Source organism: Musa acuminata, chromosome BXJ2-9, assembly GCF_036884655.1.
Source record: "Musa acuminata AAA Group cultivar baxijiao chromosome BXJ2-9, Cavendish_Baxijiao_AAA, whole genome shotgun sequence".
In the NCBI taxonomy this organism is placed as follows: Eukaryota; Viridiplantae; Streptophyta; class Magnoliopsida; order Zingiberales; family Musaceae; genus Musa; species Musa acuminata.
Window position 1 is genome coordinate 44805460 of NC_088346.1, and position 23930 is coordinate 44829389.

Sequence of the window (23930 nt, forward strand, 5' to 3'; positions counted from 1 at the left end):
TTGCTGAGAGATTTTTGCATGTTTCTTTACATGTTAAAGTATCGCCTTTTGACTACAAGTTATGATGCTGAAAGTTTTTGCATTTATTTGATTTAGAGATACATATGTTCATTGTTTCAAGCTTCAACTCCATCAATTTGAGCAAGTCTGATCATAGGTAGTGGAAGTGAGGGATGAAATTGGAGGAAAAATGGGGGTGGGGAGTGAAGGAGAGGAGCTCATTTATGTTGGAAGAAAATTTAGGTCAACACAAAAAGGATTATAGAAATTGCAAAACTAGAAGAAAATAAATGCATGTTCACTTACATAAACATATTTATTGAGATGGGATTTTTAGATCTTACTGGTCCCGGTTACATGAAAGGAACAAGAATTATCACAATGTCCAAACAACCTTCTAGTCTCAATTCTAAAAGTAACAGTAAAGAAGTAGAAGCACAATCCCCATTGTTTGAGAAACGACTGTCTATATCTAGCTCAGAATGCAAATGTTATAGAATCACATATATAGGGAAAACAATGATGCAACTCATGAGCTTGCATTTATTACTAGATCAACTGCTTTGTCCAAGTTCTCCTCAATTACTAGATCAACTGCTCTGTAATGTTTATGTGTCCGTGTCTTTTAGTCCCATTTTGATTATCTTTTATGGTCGTTTTAGGATTGTAAACGCAGGCAATGTGCAATCATCATGCAGAAGCAGAACTTTTAGAAACAAATCATCCAAAGCAAATCATTTTTGGGAGGTTTTTAGCTGTGTAGAGTGATACGAAGTGTTAGCCAACATGGTATCCGGAGCTACCTGAGTGATACATAGCTAGATGGACCTTTAAAGTAGTGTTTAGGACTGGTTCACTGTATTATTCTGCAGTAGTGTCTTGTGGGCACTTATGGAGACTTTTGGTTATGACGGACCACCTTGGACCCTTTATTGCATGACCATTCAGAGCTTACAAAGTCTATGTTTGTAATTTACTATGTTTATCAAGTATTTAGTTGCTTGTGGATCTTGAGTTAAATATTTTTTTAACCCATCTTCTCTCTCGTAGGTCCTTAAGAGACTGTAAGAGGTTTTGTGAAGGTTAAGTCCGTGATAACCACTTAGCATGCAAACATTGTTGAATCTTGTATTTTGATAATGAAACCAATTGGTAAGTATTTATGATTTGATCTGCGTTTTAAGTGACACAGGATACTTCGATCAAGGAGAGACATTTAAAATAGGAAGAATCATGTTAGGTCGGAGAAACAAGTCAGAAGATTGGACGTCATGCCGAAGGATCGATCGACATATCGACAAAAGGCTTTGGCCCACGGTTTCGAGCATCGGGCCTAGAAGAGCAGATATTGTGCCAAGGATATCAGAGTTGCGGATGTCAACTGGCCATAAGAAAGGACGATGCGTCGAAAAATCAGACGAAGTGTCGATGGACCAATGACATGCCGAACAACATGATTCATGCTTAGTAATAATCGTCTAGATCGAAGTGTGCTTTTATGTGTGCAGGAATAACTATGATAGCAAGGCATAAATCAAAATGAAGTCCTAGAGTCAAGAACGTGATTTTGTTGGGAGTTCGAGAGTTCGTCGGAAGTTCTGCCTGAACTAACCGAGAAGTCTAGGAGCTTGCCAAAGAAGCTCGTCGGAACTCATCAAGAAGATCGTCGTGAAGTCCAAGAGCTTGTCGGGAGTCCTCCGGAACATTGCCGGGAGTTCGTCGAAAGTTCGCGGGAAGATCGCTGGAAGCTCGTCGAAAGAGCAATTGACATATCGGAACTAGAATGCTTAGAATGTCTTAGGAATCGTAGTTAGTATATAATTGGAGTTAGGATTGAGAGGTAATCTCATCAACTCTGTTAGGGGCCAATTGGGCCCGAAGTTGGGTTGGTTTGGGCCAGATTCAAGGCCCAACTAGGATGCTGAAAGCTTGGCCGACGGTGGCACTACCTGGGAGACTGAGTCTCCCAGGTGGTCTAGGCGGTGGTATCACCGATAGCAAATGCTGCCAGTGGTGGTACCACCAGAGCTCGGTCTCCGAGCTTTGTCAGGCGGTGATATCGCCTAGTGTCAGACTGACATTGGCGATGGTACCGCCCGTACCCAGAAAACCCGGGATGAGATATTTTTAGGCTCCAAGTTTGAATCAACTTAAAGCCTATAAATACCCCTCTCATCCCTGGTTAAGATATACAACCACAGAGAGTTTTAAAGTGAGAAAACGTTGTTGCAATCACTTGAGAAATCCCCTCCTCTAGTCTAAGTTAAAATTCTGTTTAGGAGTGAATGCTTTTAAAGGTTGTCTCCTAAACCTGTGAAAGGAGAAGAGGAGTGTAAGAAGGAGGTTGATCTTCACCTATTAAAGGAATATCGATAGTGGATGCTGGTGGCCTCGACGGAAGAGGAATCAGTGGAGTGGATGTAGGTCATGACGACCGAACCACTATAAAACTCGGTTTACATTTCTATTTGTGCAATTTATCTTTACTGCAAACTTACTTGCTTTACATCCACTATGCTCTTTCGTACGCTTTCGATCTTAAGTATCTTTCCGAAATCGGTTTTAACGTACGAAGATTTTCGAACCGACGTAATTTTTACCACTGTACTAATTCACCCCCCCTCTTAGTGTCGACTCGTTCCTAACAAACATAAGGGACCTAGCGAGGCTGTGATGAGGGCAACCGACACACATAACTGTTTGAGGGAAACGAGTGTTGAGATGTAAGTAAAGGAGTCAGTCAAAGGAGCGGATATTCAAGATCGACATTCATAGGAATAGCTAATCCTTCACGTGAGAGGCACTATGAGGACAAGCAAGTTGGGAAGAATGCATAGTGCACAAATGTTGAAATGGTTGAGTTTGAGCTATGGCTCAATGTTGGCAACTAAACTTGACCATGCTCAAGGCAAATAGGGCGCTTGGTAAAGGATGAGACTATACAAGGTGGTCTAGGTTGCTTAGTGACCGAAAGAGTTATGCAAAGCTCATATATGAGAGGTAAATTGTTAACTCGAATAATTCGATACTCATGCAAGATTTTGTATGTGAAGGATGGACTATTTGTGGCCATCCCAAGGTGATCGAAACTCGACGTTATAAGCATTGAAACTCTCTTTAGCATGAGAATGATACATCAGTAGGAGGCTGAAGTTTATAATGAGTTTAGCAAACTAATAGGCCTTAAGGGATGCAGCGGAGCCTGTATTGGTGAAGAATCATAATTTAATAAGTGCGTTCATGAGGATAGAACAGTGCACAATTTGTTCAGCAAGATGGAGTAGTCTAAAGGGATGTTGGTCTCAGAAACTTCTAGAGGGAAGGATGCAAAGAAAGAAGCTGTTCCAACAGAACAAATATCCAGAAGGGATAAGTCCCGATTCTCCATAGGGAGAATCACATGCAACAGATCGCATATGTTAAGGAGGGATACCTTAAGATAACAACTCCACAAAGTTCAATAGATCGAGTGTGCAACGAGGAGTTATCGTATGATCTCGCATCAGGTGATGTGTTGGTGGACACATTGTAAGATCAAGTGGGAGAGTGACCCAAGATAACACTAAACGAAGGCACACTTAGAGTCAATGTGGAGATCAACAGAGAGTTGATCTATAGAATGATGGGCGTCAGGGCTACCATCAACTCAATGCAAACCGAGGAGCAGAGTAACTTAGGTGAAACTTAGTGAAGTGCTTAAGCCATACGAAGGAAGTCGACATAGAAGATGAAACATGAAGTAAAGACACAAAGCTTTCCTTGGATAGAGTTCAAGGATATGAACTCTTGTAGAGGAAAAAACGAGATCATGTCGTTCTATGGGTCCCTTATTCTGATAGAGTGGACTCAACCTGTATGGTGTCAAAATCGAAGGGAGCTTCGAGGCACATATACTTTATCTCAATGAAACATTTTATGGAGAAACTAAGGTGACTCAACTTGCGAAGGCGAAGTTTGGGTCAGAAGATCTTAACATGAGGCAAAGGATGCAAAGACAAGTACTCTTAAAGAATATGCCATAGTGCTACCATTCGAGTTGTCGCGAAGCAAGCGATGCATAGCGGAGATTGTGCTAGGGGGCAAAGGCCCAAGATCCAGATAATAACGCACCAATTACAATGAAGTCGCTGGCTTTTAGAAACTGCTAGGTGATAGACTATCCTAAAGCTATGCTTCATCTGGGTATGATCCGAGAGCGGGTAGACAAAGGTCAATTACTAAAGGAGCAAACACAATCGGAGATGATGGAGGCAATGTAATATATTAGTAAAGGCTACACATTGAGAAATCATAGTTCGAGTTCGACCCACAAAGATCAAAATGTAGTGGAGATGCCACAATGAGACGACATGGTGCAACAGATCATGGTGGAATAGTTCGAGGCAATATAATACAAATGAGAGAATTCTTGTGAGAAACCAAATCATATAGAGGTATAATCAGGAGCTACTAGAAGCTCCACTTCGATGAATAACATGACAATAAGAAGGGTTATAGATTTAAGGAGTGAATGTCATACTATCGCAGAGGTGGGTCTTCCATGTGTGCATCGAATTTTGCATTGGATATAAGTCTTTATCATTAGCATATGAGGGTTATGTACTATTTAGGGAGAATTCTGAGTCAAGTACCAGTGAGTCTCGTTATGAGACTTGATTATACAGATGTATGATCAGAGCGACTGAAGAGTTGGACTACTTTAGAGCTCATATTCGCTTAAGGGAGCTTAGTAAGTCAGAAGACAATGCTGAGTAAATGAACATTACTACCAAGGAAGCAAAGGAGAACTGAATCAGCGTGAGCCCGACGACATGATGACGAAGGTTATGCTGCATGTGAGTTATAGTCTATCTTTTCATCGACCAATGGGAACCGCTCGAAGAATACATAAGTGTTAAAGCAAGCGGTTGAAAGGGGCGAGGAAGCAATAGCAAGTCTAGTAGGACTCAACTACCCAAAACCAAGCATTGGATAGAATAAAGGTGGACTCCAAGGAGTGCCATAGTATCATAGAGGTAGATATACTATGGGGGTTGGATGTAAGCCTTTATCAACAGCATATGAGGGTTGTGTACTATTGAGGGAGAATTCTGAGTCAAGTACCAGTGAGTCCCATTGGGAGACTTGATCATACAGATGACGGAGGCTATGAATGCGAGTTGTAGGCTATGTATGATCATAGCGGCTGAAGAGTTGAACTACTTCATAGCTCATATTCGCTTAAGGGAGCTTGGTAAGTCATAAGACAAAGCTGAGTAAGTGAACATTACTACCAAGGAAGCAAAGGAGAACTGAATCAACATGAGCCTTACAACATGATGACGGAGGCTATACATGTGAGTTGTAGTCTATCTTTTCATCGACCAAGAGAAACTGCTCGAAGAACACATAAGTGTTAAACCAAGCGGTCGAAAGGGGCAAGGAAGCGATAACAAGTCCAGTGGGACTCAACTACCCAAACCAAGCGTTGGTTAGAATAGAGGTGGACTCCAAGGAGTGTCATAGTGTCAAAGAGGTGGATCTACTGATCAAGAAGAAAGTGATGTAGATACGAGGTGATGGATAATATAGGGCCATAGGTATAGTAGTGCCATAGTACCGCCTTAGCGGTACCATGGAGAATCATCGATCCCTTGCTCCCGATAGAGAGTGCTTAGTTGTGAAAGAGGCCGAGGAGGTAAAAAATACAAATGTAAACTCAAGTACCAAGACAAGACTAAAAGGCATAGGCCAGGGAACTTTGTAAGACCGATGTCAATGAGCTTCTCATCAAATAGCCAAAAGTAGGGGACTTCAGGTCAATGCAGGAGTGCTCAACTAAGGAACATAGCACACAATATGTGATGTTATACCTTTTCTACTCAAAATAGTATATGACAGAAATGATAGAGAAAACGGTACAATCCTATATGTGACCAAAACTATTGGAGACTTACTCCAAGTTGAGGCAAAATTTTGCTCATTTCGAGCAAAACTTATTGCATTCCAAAAGTTTGATGAAAATGAGAAGGCGAATCGCAACGAGTGCAAATACTCTGGGTGCTTCGAAAGTGTGAGCAAAGAGTAGGTAAAAGACTAAAAACCAACTCGATAAATGGAGTATAACCCTTGAGGAGGCGGGTGAAGTTAAGTAACCGTTGTCTTCTCAACTCTTAAGAGAATGGGCAAAATCAGGTACCATAGTTCTCTTATTTATCAAACAGAGGAGCTCTATACAATGTTCAAAGACCCTTTCGAAGAAAATGAAAGACAATAGTTATCAAATCCTTACTAATGGTGATCGATGTTATTTGAGAGTAGATTGTTCGTTTCATTTCCCAACCGAATGTCAATCGAAAGCGGAGGTAATATGAACCTACTTAGAGGTGACAATTGAGTAGAAGAGGAATCGTTTGAAGAGAAAAGACCTCAAAAACTTCAAGTTTGCAAGGCAATGTTCGTTAAAGCTCAAACAAGTTTTCATTCAGTTCAAGCGACGTGAGATGTTTGAGAGACTAGTGCATAACAAGTAAGGTCTTTTTATTCATTTGAAGGATCTCTGGGAACCAACAAGGATCAGCATAATTCGGGCGATTGCGCATTAGAGTCAGAGTCATTGGTGAGTTCAAACAGCATGACGAATTAAAGTTTGACTACTCAACAATAGTGACGGAAAACAATTGGGAGCGAAGAGGCGTATTGCAACTAGAGTAGAAGATTAAAAATTTAACAAAGACGAGAAAATATAACGTCCGCAAATGCTTCGATAAGGACGTCAAAGGAACTTGGGGGAGTATATCATTGACATAGATGTAAATAGTGTGTTCGATATAATGCTTGTGTATATTCATATTTTTCAGTTTTATTCATACTCTACACAGCATATATAGAGTTTGTACTAGATTTAGTAGCCTAATTTTGGTTAGCTTTTATGGCCATTTTAGGTTTATAAACTTAAGCTATGAGTAGTTATCGTGTAAGGCAAAACTACCAAGAAACAAACCATTCAAGCAACCATTTTAAGAATTTTTTAGTTCTATAGAGTGGTGTGCAAAGTTTCAACAAGAGCCACCCGAGTAACATATGGTTAGATGAGCCTTTAGGATAGTGTCTCTATCTTATTTTATAATAGTATCATTTGAATACTTATGAAGATTTTTAACTATGACAAACCACCTTGAACTTTTTACTATATGATCATTTAAAGACTATGGAGTCTATATTTATAATTTACATTATCTATCAAATATTTACTGAAATAACTACTTATAGATTTCGAATTAAATATTTTCTTTAACATATCTTTTCTTTTCTAACTCCTTAAGAGACCCTAAGAGATTTGAGTAAGATTGATCCTTTACAAACGAACATCTGATAAAAATATTTATACCAAGTAGTACAACAAGACAACATAGAACCCATACCAAGCAGTTTTTTTTTTTTTTTTTTAAAGCTTGATATGTAATGTAATGCTGTACTAAGTGCAGTATATCGGTGTGAAGTTTCTATTATTATTATTATTATTATTTTTAAAGCTTGATATGTAATGTAATGCTGTACCAAGTGCAGTATATCGGTGCAGACCGATACAACTGGAAGCAAAGGATAGATTGTAAAGAAATCTACAAAGAGTGTGTTATGCAATCCGTAAATATTTGTACAAATTTTGAGACAAACTTATGTCAGTGTCAGTATCCTCAATTAGGAGGCAATTATTAGAGGTCAGCACCAAATTACTTGGTATTATCCGAGATGATGTTTTGTTGTTGAACTAAAACATCAATCAGCATATTAGTGAGACTTTTATTAGTCAGCAATCAAATCCCACTTCATCAGCACAAAAAGACTCATCTTTCATCAAAGCAGACTCTTCTCTTAACACAAACTGGTCCTCATACCAATCAGGAAACCAGCAACCAAAGGAGGAGCATACTTTGCTCATAAGCTCCAAATCACACTGAAAAGCTCAAGTACCTCTAATGATCTCAAGCCTTACAACACACGTCGAAGCTACGCAACACTAACAGGAAGGATTGCAGCTTCTTTCTGTGTTTTACACCTGCAAAAGGCGAGTGCTTAACATCAGCCAGCCAATCTTCTTCACCAAAGAAAACGAAAACGATGGCACACAGATAAGCAGATGGCAAGTATATGCCAACGAGCATTGGAACTCAATAAAGCAAAACATTAGTAAAGAAAGCAGCAGTGGCAACAGGACATTTGTTGCATTATATGATTACAATGTCATTCCATAAAACAAGAACTAAAGCAATTTGGCAACATGTCATAAATACAATAATTTCACATATAAGCAGCTCTTCGAAACTGTTACTTGTGGAAAAAGTTAACCATGTCACGGCTGAATAGCATGAAGACTTTGTAGATGTTTGTTGTTCATTGTTCGGTATCTGAAGTCATGTGCTTCCACATGTATGATTAGGATTTGAAGCATCAACTCATGGTGAGTCACATGCTTCTTCATGTATGATTGGGATTAGAAGCAACAATCCAACATCACACATCAGTTGGCAAACTCTACCAGGTTAGAGTGAGAAATAAATGAGGCAACTCTGGAGAAAAAAAGACACATCCAACATAGAAGTTCGCATCTGTGCCAAAGATATGCAGATTTTATTTTCTTCATATCCAACCCATGCACAAATGTAATATCGATCTATACGCCAATATAAGGACCTTGTGAAAAGAAAAAGGAAACAATTCTGCATTGAAGCGAAGGATCAACTAATTCCTTTCAACATATCAGCTGAAAAAATGGCATCATGGAACCTTTCTATCTGCAAATCAAACCAGATTAGCTACTAAATGACCAAAGAAAGGGTTTAGTAGTCTATAGTCCTAAGTTCTGAAACCCAATAGAGCTATATGGACCAAGAAAAATGCCTATTTGCACATGATAACCAAACCTAGGATCCCACAGTGCTGCTAGATTACCTAAAACCTCAACCAACTTAGTAAACAATATGATATCCAGCAAAAGGTAGATGGAATCAGACAAGTAACAGGAGAAGAGCAGCAAAAAGAAATCCTCAAATGGAAGCAGCCTACACAGTAATTATCGGTGGATTTAGAATTGAACGTTCAGAACCGCACATTCTTCTATCTTGTACAATATATATATATATATATATATATATATATATATATATATATATATATATATATAGCAGCAAAAGATTTACTGTCACCACAACTTGTAAGTGTCTGGCCAACATAATAGTAAGAAAATATCATCTTTTCTTGTGTCAAATATCATCTTTGATCTTTGCAATCTTCATCAATATTATTAGTTATGCTAAAAAGAGATATGATATGATTATTAGATTAAAGTTTACTTTAGATGAAAAGAATTGTCAGACTTCAGGAGAGCACTCTGAAATCATAGACACAAATAGTGGAATCTATGGCAACAATTGAAGGGGCATTTTAAATTATTTTCAGCATATTATTGATGTAAATAGAAGATCATTCTAGCAAAGAATATCATTACACTTTATATAGGAATCTTTGGCACTAGTAGCCCCATAAATATGACCTCAGGTAGAGCCATGTTTGTTAGATTGTTATCTTTCTATATTGCAACTGATAATTAGTAATTCTTTCTTCTCTCTCTCTTCTTTCGTCCTTGGAACCAAAGAATACTTTGACAGAATGGTCATATCCTATCAGCTCAGACTGAGAAAATCTTTTACAACAAACTTCTAATAATATTCTAAGCCTCGATGCGCATCACCTTTGTTGAACCCATATTCCTATTTTACAAATCAAACCACAGGAAATTCCTTTTGTCCTTAAATATTGATCGTAAGAGTCAGTAGAAGGGGGCATGTTTGTCAATATAACGTTAAATAGTATATATGATACCTTCGGAATTACAAAAGGATATTCACAAGATTTGGATGTTTAGACTTTAGAGGAGCATGCATGAAAATGCCTCCCAAAAGAACAAAACGGTTAAGACTCAATAGAATACCAAGAAAAGCAAAGAACTAATATCATAACTATATTAAAATTGAAAGGCGTTTTGTGAATTAGACCAGTTAATTAAGGATTCGCCAATCAAAAAAGAATCCCATACAGTTCACCACTTCATTTTCTTAAAGTAGTTAACCAAGAGTAAAATAGTGTTTCAAAATTACAGCAGTACATTTTGTAACCTTTTAAACCATTCTTGACTGATGAATTACCTGTTGCAAATAGAACGAGATGCAAAATTATGGTTGTTGCAGTTATTGCACATCCAATCCCCATCACGCCAATGTTTTGCCCTAACAAGACGGAAAAATAAGAATTAAGTAACAGCTCATTATGTAGATTACATTGACCATGTTCATGATAAAAGAGCAGCCTAATGCACCATGCTCTTGTCAATGTGGGGTACGAAAAGGTCAATGTAGGCAATGTTACCCCCTGCAAGCATATTGGTCAAATGACCATGTACATATTTCCATTGAACATACTGATGAAAATTTTTAGAAGCAACAGAATAAAATAGTCAACCATCAAAAGAAAATGTTCACATTATTGTATGTCAAGATAATCAAGTAATAGTGCTTTATATCTTGTCTCACATTGTTAAAATAAGATAGCCATCCGCAATTTTCTCTAAAGGCCTACCTTGATATCATTGCATTGTTCAAAAGAATAAAGTTAAACACAAATATAAATGCTCAAGTTGGACATGTACTAATGTATGCAGTATTACAATCTAACATGATTTAAGCTGCAAATTGATGTAAATTGATGAATTTGGATCATATAAAGTGACATATAAGATTTGCAAGTTGGACTCATAAACGGCAAGCCCAGTGCACAAGACCCACCAATACAAGGTATGCAGAAGGTCAATATATAATGTCATCTTGCATACATCATGAAGTGTTTAAGAATACCCAGCATACTTCCAAAATAGGACCTAAATCAAAAGTTTATGACAAAAAAAAAACATTTGGTAGCAATATATAATTTACAGCAATGCATATGAGAATTTGTAAAACAATGAATAATGTGGTTATGTTGCACAGATTGATCATCTAGACCATCTAATTCTAAACAAAGATAAGATTTTTGCTCAGAAAAATAACTTCTCGAAAACCATAATATGTACTGTATGAACCAGAATTTCAAGTAGTTCAGAATTTTTTTCTTAAATAAGTGAAAATGTATTCAGAGATCCGCTTTAGGATCTTGTTGCTTTGCTCAGTGCAAGCTGTGACAAACAGATAGTGTAGAGGACAGCAATATCAGTTAAATTGTATATGTTATCAATTAGGTCCATGGAGGGTGAGCAGGTTGCTCCTTTGTGACCTGGGACTAGGATTCAAGTCTCAGAAATAGCCATGGTTGCATATATTAACCTCCTCAGACCCTAAGCCTCATGCACTGGGTTTACCCTTCTTTTTATCAATTAGGTGCATAAGAAATATGTCTTCTTATGATTAAGAAGAACATCACAATGGCCTAAAGTGAAGAAACATGCACATATTATAATAAGAATTTAGTATCACCCTTTTCCAATGAGAGTGGGCATTGTTCTTTGTTGCAAAGAATGAACATTCACTTGCTTGGACCCAATTGTAACATCTGCACTGAAATATTTAGAATAATCTCCAGCTACTTGATCATAATTGTAACTTGCTTGTTGCTCAAAACCCAAGTATGAGTTCCCCTGTCCATTTGTCTTGCAAATTGCATAAAAGAAATCATTATATTGCGTTAAAGAAATAAAAGCATCAGTATAAGTTATGCTTACCAAAAGGTTGTTATTTACAACTCCTGAATTAAGCCTTTTGTCATCCCAGCCAAAAGAAAACTCTTCTGATGCCAAACATTTTGTGCCCAAAGCTGTATATAACTGGATTGTCATTAGTTCAGCAAAGGTAATTAATTCAACACAATAAACTCCGCGGGTAAAGCCATATCATTGGACGGGCATGAATATGTGTCCTAAAAATTATAATGCCTTACAAGAAAAAGAGTCCATAGAAAGCTCAGTGAATAGCAGTTAAAACTCTGTTGGTTGATGCTTTCCATCCTAGAAACTTGACGATGGTCCAGTGATTTAAAAAGCGCTAGTTTTGGCGCCAAGGTCCAAAAACGCTCGAGGCGCTAGGCGCTCACCCGAACGAAGCGAGGCGCTAAAATATAAAAATATATAATATAATTAATAAATATAATTATTTAAAAATTTAAATAAAAATATGCTATTAAATTAAGAAAATCTAAGATACAAAATCACAATGTCACATTAACAAAAAGTTTTAAAATTCAAAACAATAAAATTTTACATCAAACTAAAAATTAACAACATTAAAATCAAAATAATATATTATTAATCTATTAACAGTATTGAAAATTAATCATTTCAAAATTCAAATAAACTTAATATTAAGAGTATACTGTATACTGAGCCTGACGGAGAAACGAGGAAGCAGCGGCGAGCGGCAGCAGCGGCGGTGGCAGCGGGAAAGGGAAAGGGAGCGGGAGGCGCGAGCAGCGGGAGGGCTCGCGGGAGTCGCGAGTAGCGGGAAGGCTCGCGGGTGGCGCGAGCAGCTGGAGGGCTCGCGAGAGGCGCGAGCAGTGACAGCGACGAGCAGCGGCAGCGGGAGCAAGAGCGACGAGCAGCGAGATCAGGAGCGGCAGCGGCAACGGGTTAGGGTTGTAAGGGTTATATCGGTTTAGTTGGTTCGATTGAACCAACTAACAACCGAACCAGGACCGAACCAGACCTAAAATCCTAGTTCGGTCACTTGGTTTACCCAGGCGCTCGCCCAAAGCGCCCAGCGCCTGGGCTCGGGCGAGCGCCCAGGCGGCGCCTGTTTGAAGCGCGTCGCCTGGGACATTAGCGAGGCGCTCGGGCCTCGCCTCGCCTCGCCCGAGCGCCTGAGCGCCTCTTTCAATCACTACGATGGTCTATTTTATTTTAAAGGGAATCAACATCCTTTTTAAATCTAATGCTGACAATTACTAAACTATGAAAATGGCTTCTATAGTCCTAGCACAGAAAATTTTTCAGTAATATTAATGGTGTTATGTTAGCAACTATTTGATAAAAATTTGCAGCAAACAGTAACTATGTCACTATTGCACATGCAACAGAAGATTCTGCATGCTTGTCTGAGCATGCCTCTCCCTTGGTTTCCTAGTCTTAATGTAAAGGGGGTCCTACTAAAGAACATGAAAGCAGCATGGAGAGTTGATCAAAAGAACAACAAGAATTTAAGGTAAAGGTGATCAGATTTTTATATGATTCTGCACTCCAGTTGATCAAAAGAATAACAAAGGCCAATGTGCATACTTGAAAACATATCCGAAACAATTGAAGTTGCTATTGAAGGAGCACTAGATGATAACGGTGCATTGCACTTTTTACACTGCACAGAATAGAAAATAAATGAGTTACATAATTTTCAAGTGAGCAAACTTTAAAAGATGCAGTTTCTATGTATCATATGCAGCAAAATATTGTGATAATCTAAACACAAAGTTGGTACTTTGGTGCAAATCAGAAAAAAGCATTCAAGCTGTACTAATAAGCAAGTCTACTGCAACTTGATTCAGGAGAATACCAAAAAATAATGCATCATGTCAGAAATTTCCTTGAAACTCTGATAATTCAACCAATAAAAATTTTAACTTCAAGAAACCTCCTGCAGAAAGTGGAACCTAGTTGAAATATAAGCTGCACAGTATAAGCTGAGAATTGTCAACTTTAACCTCTATTGTTTAAGCACCATGGAAAAATATCCAACAACGACAGCTTGTGAGCACTTAAAGAAAAAAAAAACTTGATCAGTATATATTAGCAGTTCAGATGGTTGCAGTTCCATAAGAACTATTCATGATGACATATGTGCATCAGTATTTGTTATTAAATAAAATCTCTCTCATGCAAAGGAGAAATGGTGCTCAATGAGCTTGGAAGTGTATATATGCCAACCACAGGTCTTTGCCTTTGTAATAGGAGAGCAATACCAATAACTTAGTAATCTTTACCTAATATCTAAAATAATCTATTAACTTGATGAGTTTAGTGAACTTCAAGGAAAGTAGATATCCTTTTATTCAGTTTTGCATCTTCTACAGAATGTTCTAGTGAAATATACATAATTCAAGACAACAAAGAAATATCTGATACTATGTGATAGATAAAAAAGCAGGTGAATGCTTGGCAACAGTAATATAAGAACTATTTAGGAACTAGACCACAGACGTAAGAGTTTCAAGATTATCTTAACAAAAGTTGGGAGGAAGCAAGGGTCTGTCAACATCAACAATGAAAGTCAATCCAAGAGATCCACACTGGAGTTGGACGAGCTCTAATGCCAATATGATATAGGATAAATTCATGAAGATAAGTTTTTTTTTTTTGTGAGAACAGAGAAAGGAAAAGAAAGAGGAAATATAAGATAATGACCAAGCTCTACCTAAAAGAGTACTTCCAGGTCTGAAGGTCTCATACCCTTTGCATGTCTGACACATAGATGATGAGATCATATTGTTGGAAAAAGATATGTTCTCACACCACTCATACATAGTGTGAAAAAATTGTTATTCATTCATGAAGGATTCAATTGAGAACCAACCATTCATATATAGATAATCATAAAAAGGAGATCATTTTGGAAAATATGATGAAAACGATACATTTAAAAGTTTATGTAGTGAGACGCGATCTTGAGTTTCAAGGTATAGTTTTTCAATATAGTGATGTATACTGTTTAATATGTATTTTGTTTTGTTAAGTTTGCTTTCATTTTAAGCTTTCGACCTACTGTCCTCTTTAAAAAAAATTAGACTAATGAACTTCCTCTATCAATGTAGAGGAAGGACTGCAGAGGTCATTTCCATCCATCAGAAAAGTATATGGTTAGGATCTTCTACAATTAATATATGAAACCAAATCTTAAAAGACCATTCAAAATTAAAGTAGGAGGTTACAGCACATAGATGATAGTTGAGACACATACAGTTTATGGCTGAGATGTGAAAAGTTGACCAATTAAAATTTAAAAGTACATCTGAAGATGATTCTTTATTAACAAAGAACTTTTGCATATACTGCACTAGCCACTAATTAGCCTCATTGCCCTTCACCCTCTTTCCTACTCTGTTGAACGGATACAAATATGGCACACCAGTACCCAATAGTGCAGATATGCCAATATGTAACATCATATATTTCAGATATATAATATTGAATCGAACAAAGCTTGAAAAACTTCTTATAGTGTGAGAATATTTAGGTTTTTGTAGAAAGCAATTGAACTACTAGCATTCTCTGCCTATTCATCATAAAAGAATATTTCATCATAAAGGAATATCCTTCATGTACCATTTCCAGTAAATATTCAACATTGATACAACAAGGAATTCAAAGTCTGCATGTTTCATAGCCTCTCCTTCTCAAACGCGAGCTACCAGCATCATGAGCTAGGGTTAACATTTTTTTGTCTTCCTCCTCTTCCCACTCCTAATCCCCTATGTCTTCTTCTCTTTTTCCTATCATCTTCTCCTCTTCTTCTACCTGTTCTACCCTTCTCCTTCCTCACCTCTCTATCAATCTGAATCAGTGGGTAGGACTATGCCAGATCTCAGTATATCAGCAGATTGAATCAAGATCAGCTGTCATTTGTCAACTAAGTCTATTGCAATTCCAAGAGCACACCAAGAAATAATCATTGCAGTACTCTAACCATCCAAATCAGATTGGTTCAATGGAACTACGAAACCATGTCATGGAAACAAATTCAGGCAAGTTAATAGATCATGTGTACATGATTAACTTAGATAAAAAGATACCATAAGCCACGCGTGTGATAAAATATTTAACCTATTAGCACCAACAAACATTGGAGAACAGATATCTGAAGAGAAGTTTTACCAGTTCCTTCTATGAACAACTATATGATTTGTAATCACTAAGAAAAAATATTTCATAATCTTCACAATAACGAAATATTACCTAAACTACAAAAGCTGGGACAAAATAGAAGTTAATAGGTTAAAATGTTATAACAGCTATATAAGATAAAAGTAGTGATGTTCCTAATAATGAGACCTTTAAAATAAAATGAAGCATTTCTTTTCGACAAAACAAGCATATGGACCTACCTCAGTGCGGGATGAGTAGTTATGAAAACCACAATTACATATCCAGTCACCATAGCGCCAGTCTTTTGGTGCTGGAAGAAGCTCACTTGGGTTGCCTGAAAACAAATATTGACCTCTACTATTTTGAGTGAAGGAGTAATTGAGAGCAGACTGCATCCCAAATTTATTATTCTCCCAAGATGACCAACTTGAACTGGGTAGAAGCGACTGAATAGCAGGATTGCCACTTAATGCTGAATTCATCTGTGACCCATAAAGTCCTTGTAGCATTCCAGTGTAATGTGCATTAGTCAACAGCGACGAACCAGGCATTGCAAGAGCTGGCATTGCTGCTTCATCCTTTGTTTGGCCACACTTTTTGCACTCTTCTCTGGATGCATAATTGTTGTTACTGCAACCTATTGATCCATTTGGCATGCAAAACAAACACAGGTCCAGCAAAAACAGGACAGCCAGCAGAACACTATCAACCAGCCATATCAGATCACGAATACAAGGAAACTTAATTCGATTGGAAATTTGACATAGAACAGGTATTTTGATACTATATATCCAAGCAAGTTTTTCTGACGGAAGATAGTTTTCTGAGATGAGTAACTTAAGTTGAATCTGACAACATTCCAATACACCAAGTACAAATTATGTTTAGTATGCAATCAGTAGCATCATGAATCACGTCCTTTCAATGAAGAAACTAACTTCTGAGTCCAATGAACAAATCATTTCCACAATCACTTGACTAATAATAATAAGAGTTTTATAATTTGCATTTTTAATTAACAAAAATGATGTCCATCAATAGCATTGTGCATTAAGACAAAAATCAAACTAATAAGTCAACAAATAATAACTAAAAGATAGCATTTCCTTGTCTTCAAGACAAATGTGCATTCTACTTCAAAAGCAAATTTTCTTAAAAAACCGAACCACCATGCTGTTGATGTGCACATACTATCTATATAGGCTTGATAACATCTACGTAGTCATAATACTAAAGAGCGTCACGAAATGTGAATATTTTTGGTCGGAACAGGCTGTCCAGTTTCTTACTATCTATATTGGCAGCGATGTTGGTTACTTACTGCTCACTGGATCATGCACATGAAACGTTTGGTGCGAATCAACTATCATCTGAGATTTGTTTTACAGAGGTCAACTTCTCTCAGAATGAACCATGTTACCACTCTTTCTTAATTTCCTTTTTCTCCTGTTTTGCTCTAGATAAATTTCTTTGACAAGATTCCTCGGAACTCGGAAGTGATGGGGAGGGGAGTCCTAGGTTATAGCGTACGCAAACCGTGACCAAAGTTAACTCCCAAAAATCCACCACCAAAAGGGGCACATGGCTTAAACCCAAGCAGAGAGAGAGAGAGAGAGAGAGAGAGAGAGAGAGAGAGAGAGGGGTAGGTGAAGAGGGGATTACCGGTGCAGATCCAGTCGCCGACGCGGGGAAGCCACTTGGCGTCGGCAGGGGACATGGTGTCGACGAGGATGCGGGGCTGCTTGCAGCGGTTACAGAAGCAGCGGAATGCATAGTTGCGGTTCCGGCAGCCGCTACACTCCCAGTCGCCTTCCTTCCCCTCCGCCATCGCGCCCGCCGCCCTTACTCCCCTCAGACCGCTCCTCCGCGCGGGAAGCGGCGGCGATAGCGACGACTCACGACTGAGAGAGCCCGAGCGAGAAGGAAGACTGGTGGAGACTAGCGGTAGGTTGGGGTCAGAGCTCAGAAGAAAGCTGCGTCGCCAATTAAATCTGACCTCATCTGTGATTACAATTTCTCAAGAATTTAACGATATATAGGATTTTTTTCTTCTTCTTTTTTTTCCTTTTTACTTACAAAGCGCACTAACGATATATAATTCGTAACGGTAATAGTGTTTGAACTCTCAACCCAACAAAAGAACATAGGAAAAGGGACTCGAGTGCATCATAAATCTTTATGAACTCGACTTACTCGGCTGCTGGGATTATAGTTATGAGAACCAAATCGAATATGGACCCAATCAATTCTTATGTCCTTTGATCATTGGTTGAACCGATGATCGAATTAAGAGGTTTAATTTTAAATATATATATATATATATATATTATATGATATGATAAAATATATTAATAATTATAAATAAATTTATAGTATAGTGAATGAGGATGATAAGAACAAAGTAGACATATCGAAAGAATAAGAGAATAATCGATATAATATATTTTTTATTATAAGAAAAAAGCTTTAATACTCTTGAGAATTCATACATCAAATAAAGCTTGAATCGTACTAAATCGGTTTAGAATCCGAATTTTTATTTTTATAAATATGCTTGAAATAAAAATTAATAGATAAAAAATTTATATTTATAACTATGATGTAAAGAAAACATTAGATTTGAGACAGAGATCAATGCACAAATGAAAAAAAGAATTATATAGAATTAAATGAAATAAAAAATAAATGAAGAAAACCTTATATAAAATCAAACGAATGGATAAATAATTCAATTTTTGTTTAATAATTATTTTTGAAAAAAAATAGATTAATAGATAAATTTTTTATTTAATCACTATATAGAGATTAATGTCAAAAAATGCAAATAAAGACACTCACCATGTGAATTACACATGATTTAATATTTAAGATATATTAACATTTATGTTGTACAACCTTTTAGGTTGTTTTGGTCTTTTCACAATGATTAGTGGACCAAACCGGTTGGGTTTTTTTCGTCTGAACCGGATGAGTTGCTTTTGGTTACAATATAAGATCTCGATGATCATTCAATAGAGAAGCTTAAAATTGCACATATAATATATGTATTCTAACTTGATCAATAGTTCGAACAATCAATGTTTCATATAAGTTACATGTGATTGTTTCCTATAGTTTTGAGAGAGGTCTTGCGAGTCATGCCTTGATCATTGATGCATTCATACAAATTATGGTAGATTTAGTGACACTAATCATGTTGGCAAGTAAATTTTTCTTGCATATTTGAATGCCACATAGATTTGAAGATTTGGTTCTCAAGGGAGGTCATCAAGTGAAGCTTGAGCAACATGAACTCAGCATAAGATTAATGAAAGCAGAAGACTTGCAATTGAGGTGTATAAAAAAATTACTATGAGATTACTACAATATGGACATACGTATATCGATCAATCGATGCTAGTCGAAAACATCTCACAGTGAAAAATAAAAATAAAAGTATTATCATTGAAAAGAAGAAAGTAGGAGAGAAGCATACCTTTCTTCTTCTTCTTCTTCTTCTTTCTTTGTTCTTTGTTCTTTCTACAATTTATCCTCATTACTTCTTTGTTGCTGCCTGTTGAATGAGAAAAAAAGATTGCCACTTTCTTATTAGCACCCACTTTTCTTGAACATGCTTTGGAGGGAGACCAAGCTATGTTCTTTACACTTTTTAGTACCCCTAGCAATAATGAAAAAAGAGAGATGAGGAAGATATTCTTCCTCTATCTTGGTGTCCAAGAAATGCACCTGCAGCATAAAACCCTAACCCTAGAAAGGAAAAGGAGTGGATAAACACATGATTCAGTTCCAATCTGTATGCTCATATAATCCACCACTTGGGGTGCATCCATCATTAAAGGTGATGCACAAAATGGAGTATAGGAACAGCATCCTTTCTTCACATCTACTTTAACCATTCTAAAGTTGATAGCTTGAAGGATTGGAAAGTGGAGACAGCATCTAAAATATGCTTGGGAAGCCTATGAAGACACACACTCTCTTTTGTGGATTACATGGTTTTTATAGTTTCGTAGCATGATCTTAATATAATACATATGGAGTGAAATTTTCCTGCTTGGGAGAGTATATATCCATGTTGAGATAGATAATTTGTTTAGGCTAAATAAAGATAATTTAGTGAAGCAAGGAAACATCACAATCGACGGTCAGGATTTCAAACTGGAGCGGGACCCATTCGCACCGCGGAAGCCACGCCGAGCGCGTTCGTTGATCATGATCGGCTCTCTACCCACATCTCTGACCGTCCATTTCTCCATCTGTTCCGGCACGAACTTTTCTGCTCCAAAAAGGTCGTGCCGTTTACGTGCGTGTACGAGGCGGCGGAACACCGGAACAACGAACCACAGAAGGAAGTCGGTTGATGCAGTGCACGAGTCGCGACTACTAATTCTTTCCCTTCCCGTGGCGAAGACGACGAAGGAGAGAGGGTGGGGAAATCAGGATTCTTTCTCTTTCACGCTCCGCCTTCGTGTGCTTCTCTTCGTCGCAATCTCTCTCCTTTCTTTAATTCGATCTCTGTTTCTGTCCATTTTTGTTCTCATGGACGGCAATCTCTGAGGGGCCGTGGCGAGCGGGCGCGCCGGTTCTCGGCCTAACTGCATGCGACCTCTATAAATCGTTTGACACCCTGCGGTCGAAATCCTTCTCTCGCCATCTTTCTCTTGCTCGCCTCCTCCGCCTCTTCTTCATTCTCGCTCGGGAGGAGTAAAGGCAGCGTCTTGTTCTACTTCGTTGTCTCCTTCTAATAAAAACGCACTTGTTTCCGGTATTCCTTTGTTTTATCACCCTCTTTTCTCTCGTATTGTTGTTTTTGAGGTTAATGGGATCGTTCTTGGATGGGCTGCAACGGTTCTTTTGAAATCTGCTTTGCGGTGCTTGAGTTTTGAGTTGGATTTCTAGGGATTTCGGTCCTGCGCTGTTATTATTTGCAATGATGTTAGTTTTGAAATCTGCTTCTTGTTTGATTTATGTCTTAAATGATACCAATTTTTCCTCCCTCTCCGGAGTACATGGCAACATTGGCACTTTTTTTGTTCCTTGCATTAGTTGTTCTATTTGTGGAGGATTTTAATTGAATTAGCTTATTCGATGAGGTTTTCAATTAATTTCCTTTTGATCTTGGTATATGCCTTCTGTTGATGAATGTTTTCTTCTGTTGCATACGTATCACACATTGGTTCATTCTTTTACATGGTAGACAGCCAAAATGATCGGATCGCTTCTCAGTAGAGCGTTGTTGTAAGCAATTCTGCCCCGAGGTTGCTTGTTTGATTGTGGCAAACTAGAAGGTAAGTCTTGGTTTGCTGCATTGTTATTGCAGAATGGTCTTCGGCTATGTTTACCCGGCTTACGAGTGCTACAAAACCGTGGAACTGAACAAGCCAGAGATTGAGCAGCTGCGATTCTGGTGTCAGTATTGGTCGGTCCTGTGCTTCTTCATTGAATGGCTTTGATGCAATATGTTGCACAAAAGATCATCACTTGCTTCTTGATTCCCTTTTGCAGGATTTTAGTTGCATCACTAACAGTTCTTGAGAGGGTTGGGGATACCTTTATTTCATGGTAAAGAACAATATATATTTTTGCTGATGACACACAATAATTGGTTCTGCAGAAGTTTAATGGATTCTTCTTTTCCTGCTCTAATTGCTCTCCTATATATGTTTTGTGAAGGTTGCCATTGTACAGTGAAGCAAAATTAGCGTTCTACATATATCTGTGGTATGCCAGAACAAAGGTGTCGTGTTTCTCCCCAAATTTCTATTAGCTGATAAATTTCATCATCATTTTCTTGTATCCCTAGCGATTTGAATTGTTGCAGGGAACAACATATGTCTATGAAAATTTCTTTCGACCATATATTGCAAAGTATGAAACCGAGATTGATCGTAATTTGCTTGAGTTGAGAAAAAGGGTTGGGGATGTGATGGTACGGTTTTGGCAGAAGGCAGCTAGCTATGGCCAGACAAGGTTCTTTGAATTTTTACAGTATGTTGCTTCACAGTCACAGGCACCAAGAGAACAGGGTGTTCAGGTATTGTTTGTTCAATATGATCTTTATTGGTTATCATAATTTCTTTCTGAAACATTTTTGGTTTATGAGTAGTTTTGACACTGTATTTTCTGAGCCTTTTTTTTAGTGACTACCATTTGGTGTAATCAGGACTTGGACTTATCCCATTGCCTTTGATTTTAGTGATAGCACTGTAAGTTTCTAATAAATACCCATATGTGAAGCTTAACCCTATGCTTCCCATGGATCTGAAAGTTGTATTACTCTGGCCATCAAAATTTTGCTTCACATTTTGGTTGATGGTTTAGGCTTGCAATTGTTACTGGTTGTGTCAGATTTACAATATGTTGATCATTTGCTTGCCATTTCTGTTGATATATCTTATTCCTAGCCTATTGAACTTGTGATCATAAGTTGGTTGCATAAGCATGAAAAGATTGTCTATAGTGAGAAAGGTTGGTATGCCTTAAAATGCCACAAATGCCAAGGTTACCTGCTTCTCTCTTCTGTGTTTAAGTTTTAACTTGACTTCCTTTCATGTTTCCTTTGCTTGCATCAGATGGTGTCAAAATCAAATGGTGTTCATATTTCATAATTGCTTGAATCAAGCACCGAAATCTGGAATAACATTAAGAACAGTCTGATATCCCTACTTGATGAGCTAACGGAGCAGTTGCATTCAGTTTAACCTCATTTTTGGACACTGTCAAATGGTTTGCTTCATTGAGTCATCTGATCACTGATGAATAAGAATTGGTATTTATCATCAAATCATTGTCTTCAGGAGTTTTTAGAATGTATTTTCTAATTCAGGAGTCCAGATTGGCAGGATTACATGGCTCCTGACTGAAATATTGGTGGTTTTAGAGTGTAGCTTTTCTGAAACTGAGTTCCTAACCTTTTTGTCATAACCTTTGGATTCCAGAAGTCTGTGTAACAACAACCTAATTGACTTCAGCGTAGGTCATTGCACTTTAATGATCTCTAGAAGGTTTGCTCCTCTTAACTGGAATGACTGTCTTGTATGATCTTTAAAGTTTTTTTCCTAGAAAAAAAACAAGTTCCTATATTCCTTTTAATGTTATGTTGCATATGGCAATGCCAGCAAATACAACAGCAATTGCAAGCACCCTCTGCATCATCAGTTGCTCAACAAAAACAGTTGGACCTCTCTCAACAAACATCAACAGTGCTGTCGAGGCCTACATCATCCGGTGGTGTTCATCCAGCGGTCTCTCCTGCCCAGCCACAAGCACCAGTGCCCAATCTTGCAAGTAAGGAGCAAATGCAGGTCAAAATAATCGGTTCTCCGGCCAATGAAGACTCAGATAGGACATCTCAAGGGACTGTAATTGAAGATGTGATACGGATGGCACGCACAAAGTTGAGAAACCGAACTGCTGTCAGCTCCTCTAGCCGTTGGGAGAATAGTGAAGAAAAAAGCATTGCTTGATGATTTGTTTGATTGCTAATGTAGTTTCGAATTCCCCTATATGTAAATAGAGTTCACTTTAATCTGTAAAATACATACATACATCAACGGATATGATAATCGAGATAGAGCAGTTAGAACTCGTTGATTGTGATGCCAACACCAAAAGAGTTCTCCGTGGTCTTATTGAATTGTGATGATTATGATGCCATAAAGTAGGTTTTTCGGTTGTACAGACGAGTGGTCAAGGTGTACTAGGTGATCATTGAGGTTGTATTTGTCTTTAGAATCTCGTATGTGTGACTGTTAAACTTAGCTCGTTTGTGAGTTTTTTTTATGCTTAATAAAATATAAATATTTTATTTTGCTTGTTATTGTGCTAGTAATACTCCTATTTTCAATAAAATATAAATATGCTAGTAATATTTTATACATGATTTTATTATTGTGGTGTACATATCTATTCTTTCATAATTTAAAAATAACATACTTGACCCTACAAAATTAATATATCATAAATATTCATTAATATTCATCGTATATGTCACTCTTGTTAGAATTGACAAAGAAAAACTCTCTTTGATCATTAGTACTAGCTAATTTGATTTTAAAAT

At 37.6% G+C, this 23930-nt stretch overlaps 2 protein-coding genes across 4 annotated transcripts; one reads left to right on the forward strand and one right to left on the reverse strand.

Moving 5' to 3' along the window:
* Positions 1-7758: 7758 nt before the first annotated feature.
* LOC103998833 (uncharacterized) lies at positions 7759-17881 on the reverse strand. 2 transcript variants are annotated; one of them, XM_009420429.3, is made up of 7 exons: positions 17534-17881; positions 16111-16508; positions 13295-13370; positions 11750-11841; positions 11505-11665; positions 10185-10265; positions 7759-8038 (listed from the first exon to the last, which is right to left on the reverse strand). In XM_009420429.3, the coding sequence occupies exons 1-7, from the start codon at positions 17697-17699 to the stop codon at positions 7990-7992; spliced, it is 1023 nt and encodes a 340-aa protein (XP_009418704.2). In that variant the 5' UTR covers positions 17700-17881; the 3' UTR covers positions 7759-7989. The 2 variants fall into 2 exon arrangements, with proteins under 2 accessions (XP_009418704.2, XP_009418703.2); XM_009420428.3 differs by having other exon boundaries at positions 11505-11677.
* A 2282-nt stretch (positions 17882-20163) lies between these two features.
* On the forward strand, positions 20164-23469 carry LOC103998834 (putative HVA22-like protein g). 2 transcript variants are annotated; one of them, XM_009420430.3, is made up of 7 exons: positions 20164-20636; positions 21069-21109; positions 21192-21290; positions 21377-21433; positions 21545-21608; positions 21693-21905; positions 22990-23469. In XM_009420430.3, the coding sequence occupies exons 2-7, from the start codon at positions 21078-21080 to the stop codon at positions 23335-23337; spliced, it is 813 nt and encodes a 270-aa protein (XP_009418705.2). In that variant the 5' UTR covers positions 20164-20636; positions 21069-21077; the 3' UTR covers positions 23338-23469. The 2 variants fall into 2 exon arrangements, with proteins under 2 accessions (XP_009418705.2, XP_018673541.2); XM_018817996.2 differs by lacking the exon at positions 21069-21109.
* The last annotated feature ends 461 nt before the right edge of the window (positions 23470-23930 follow it).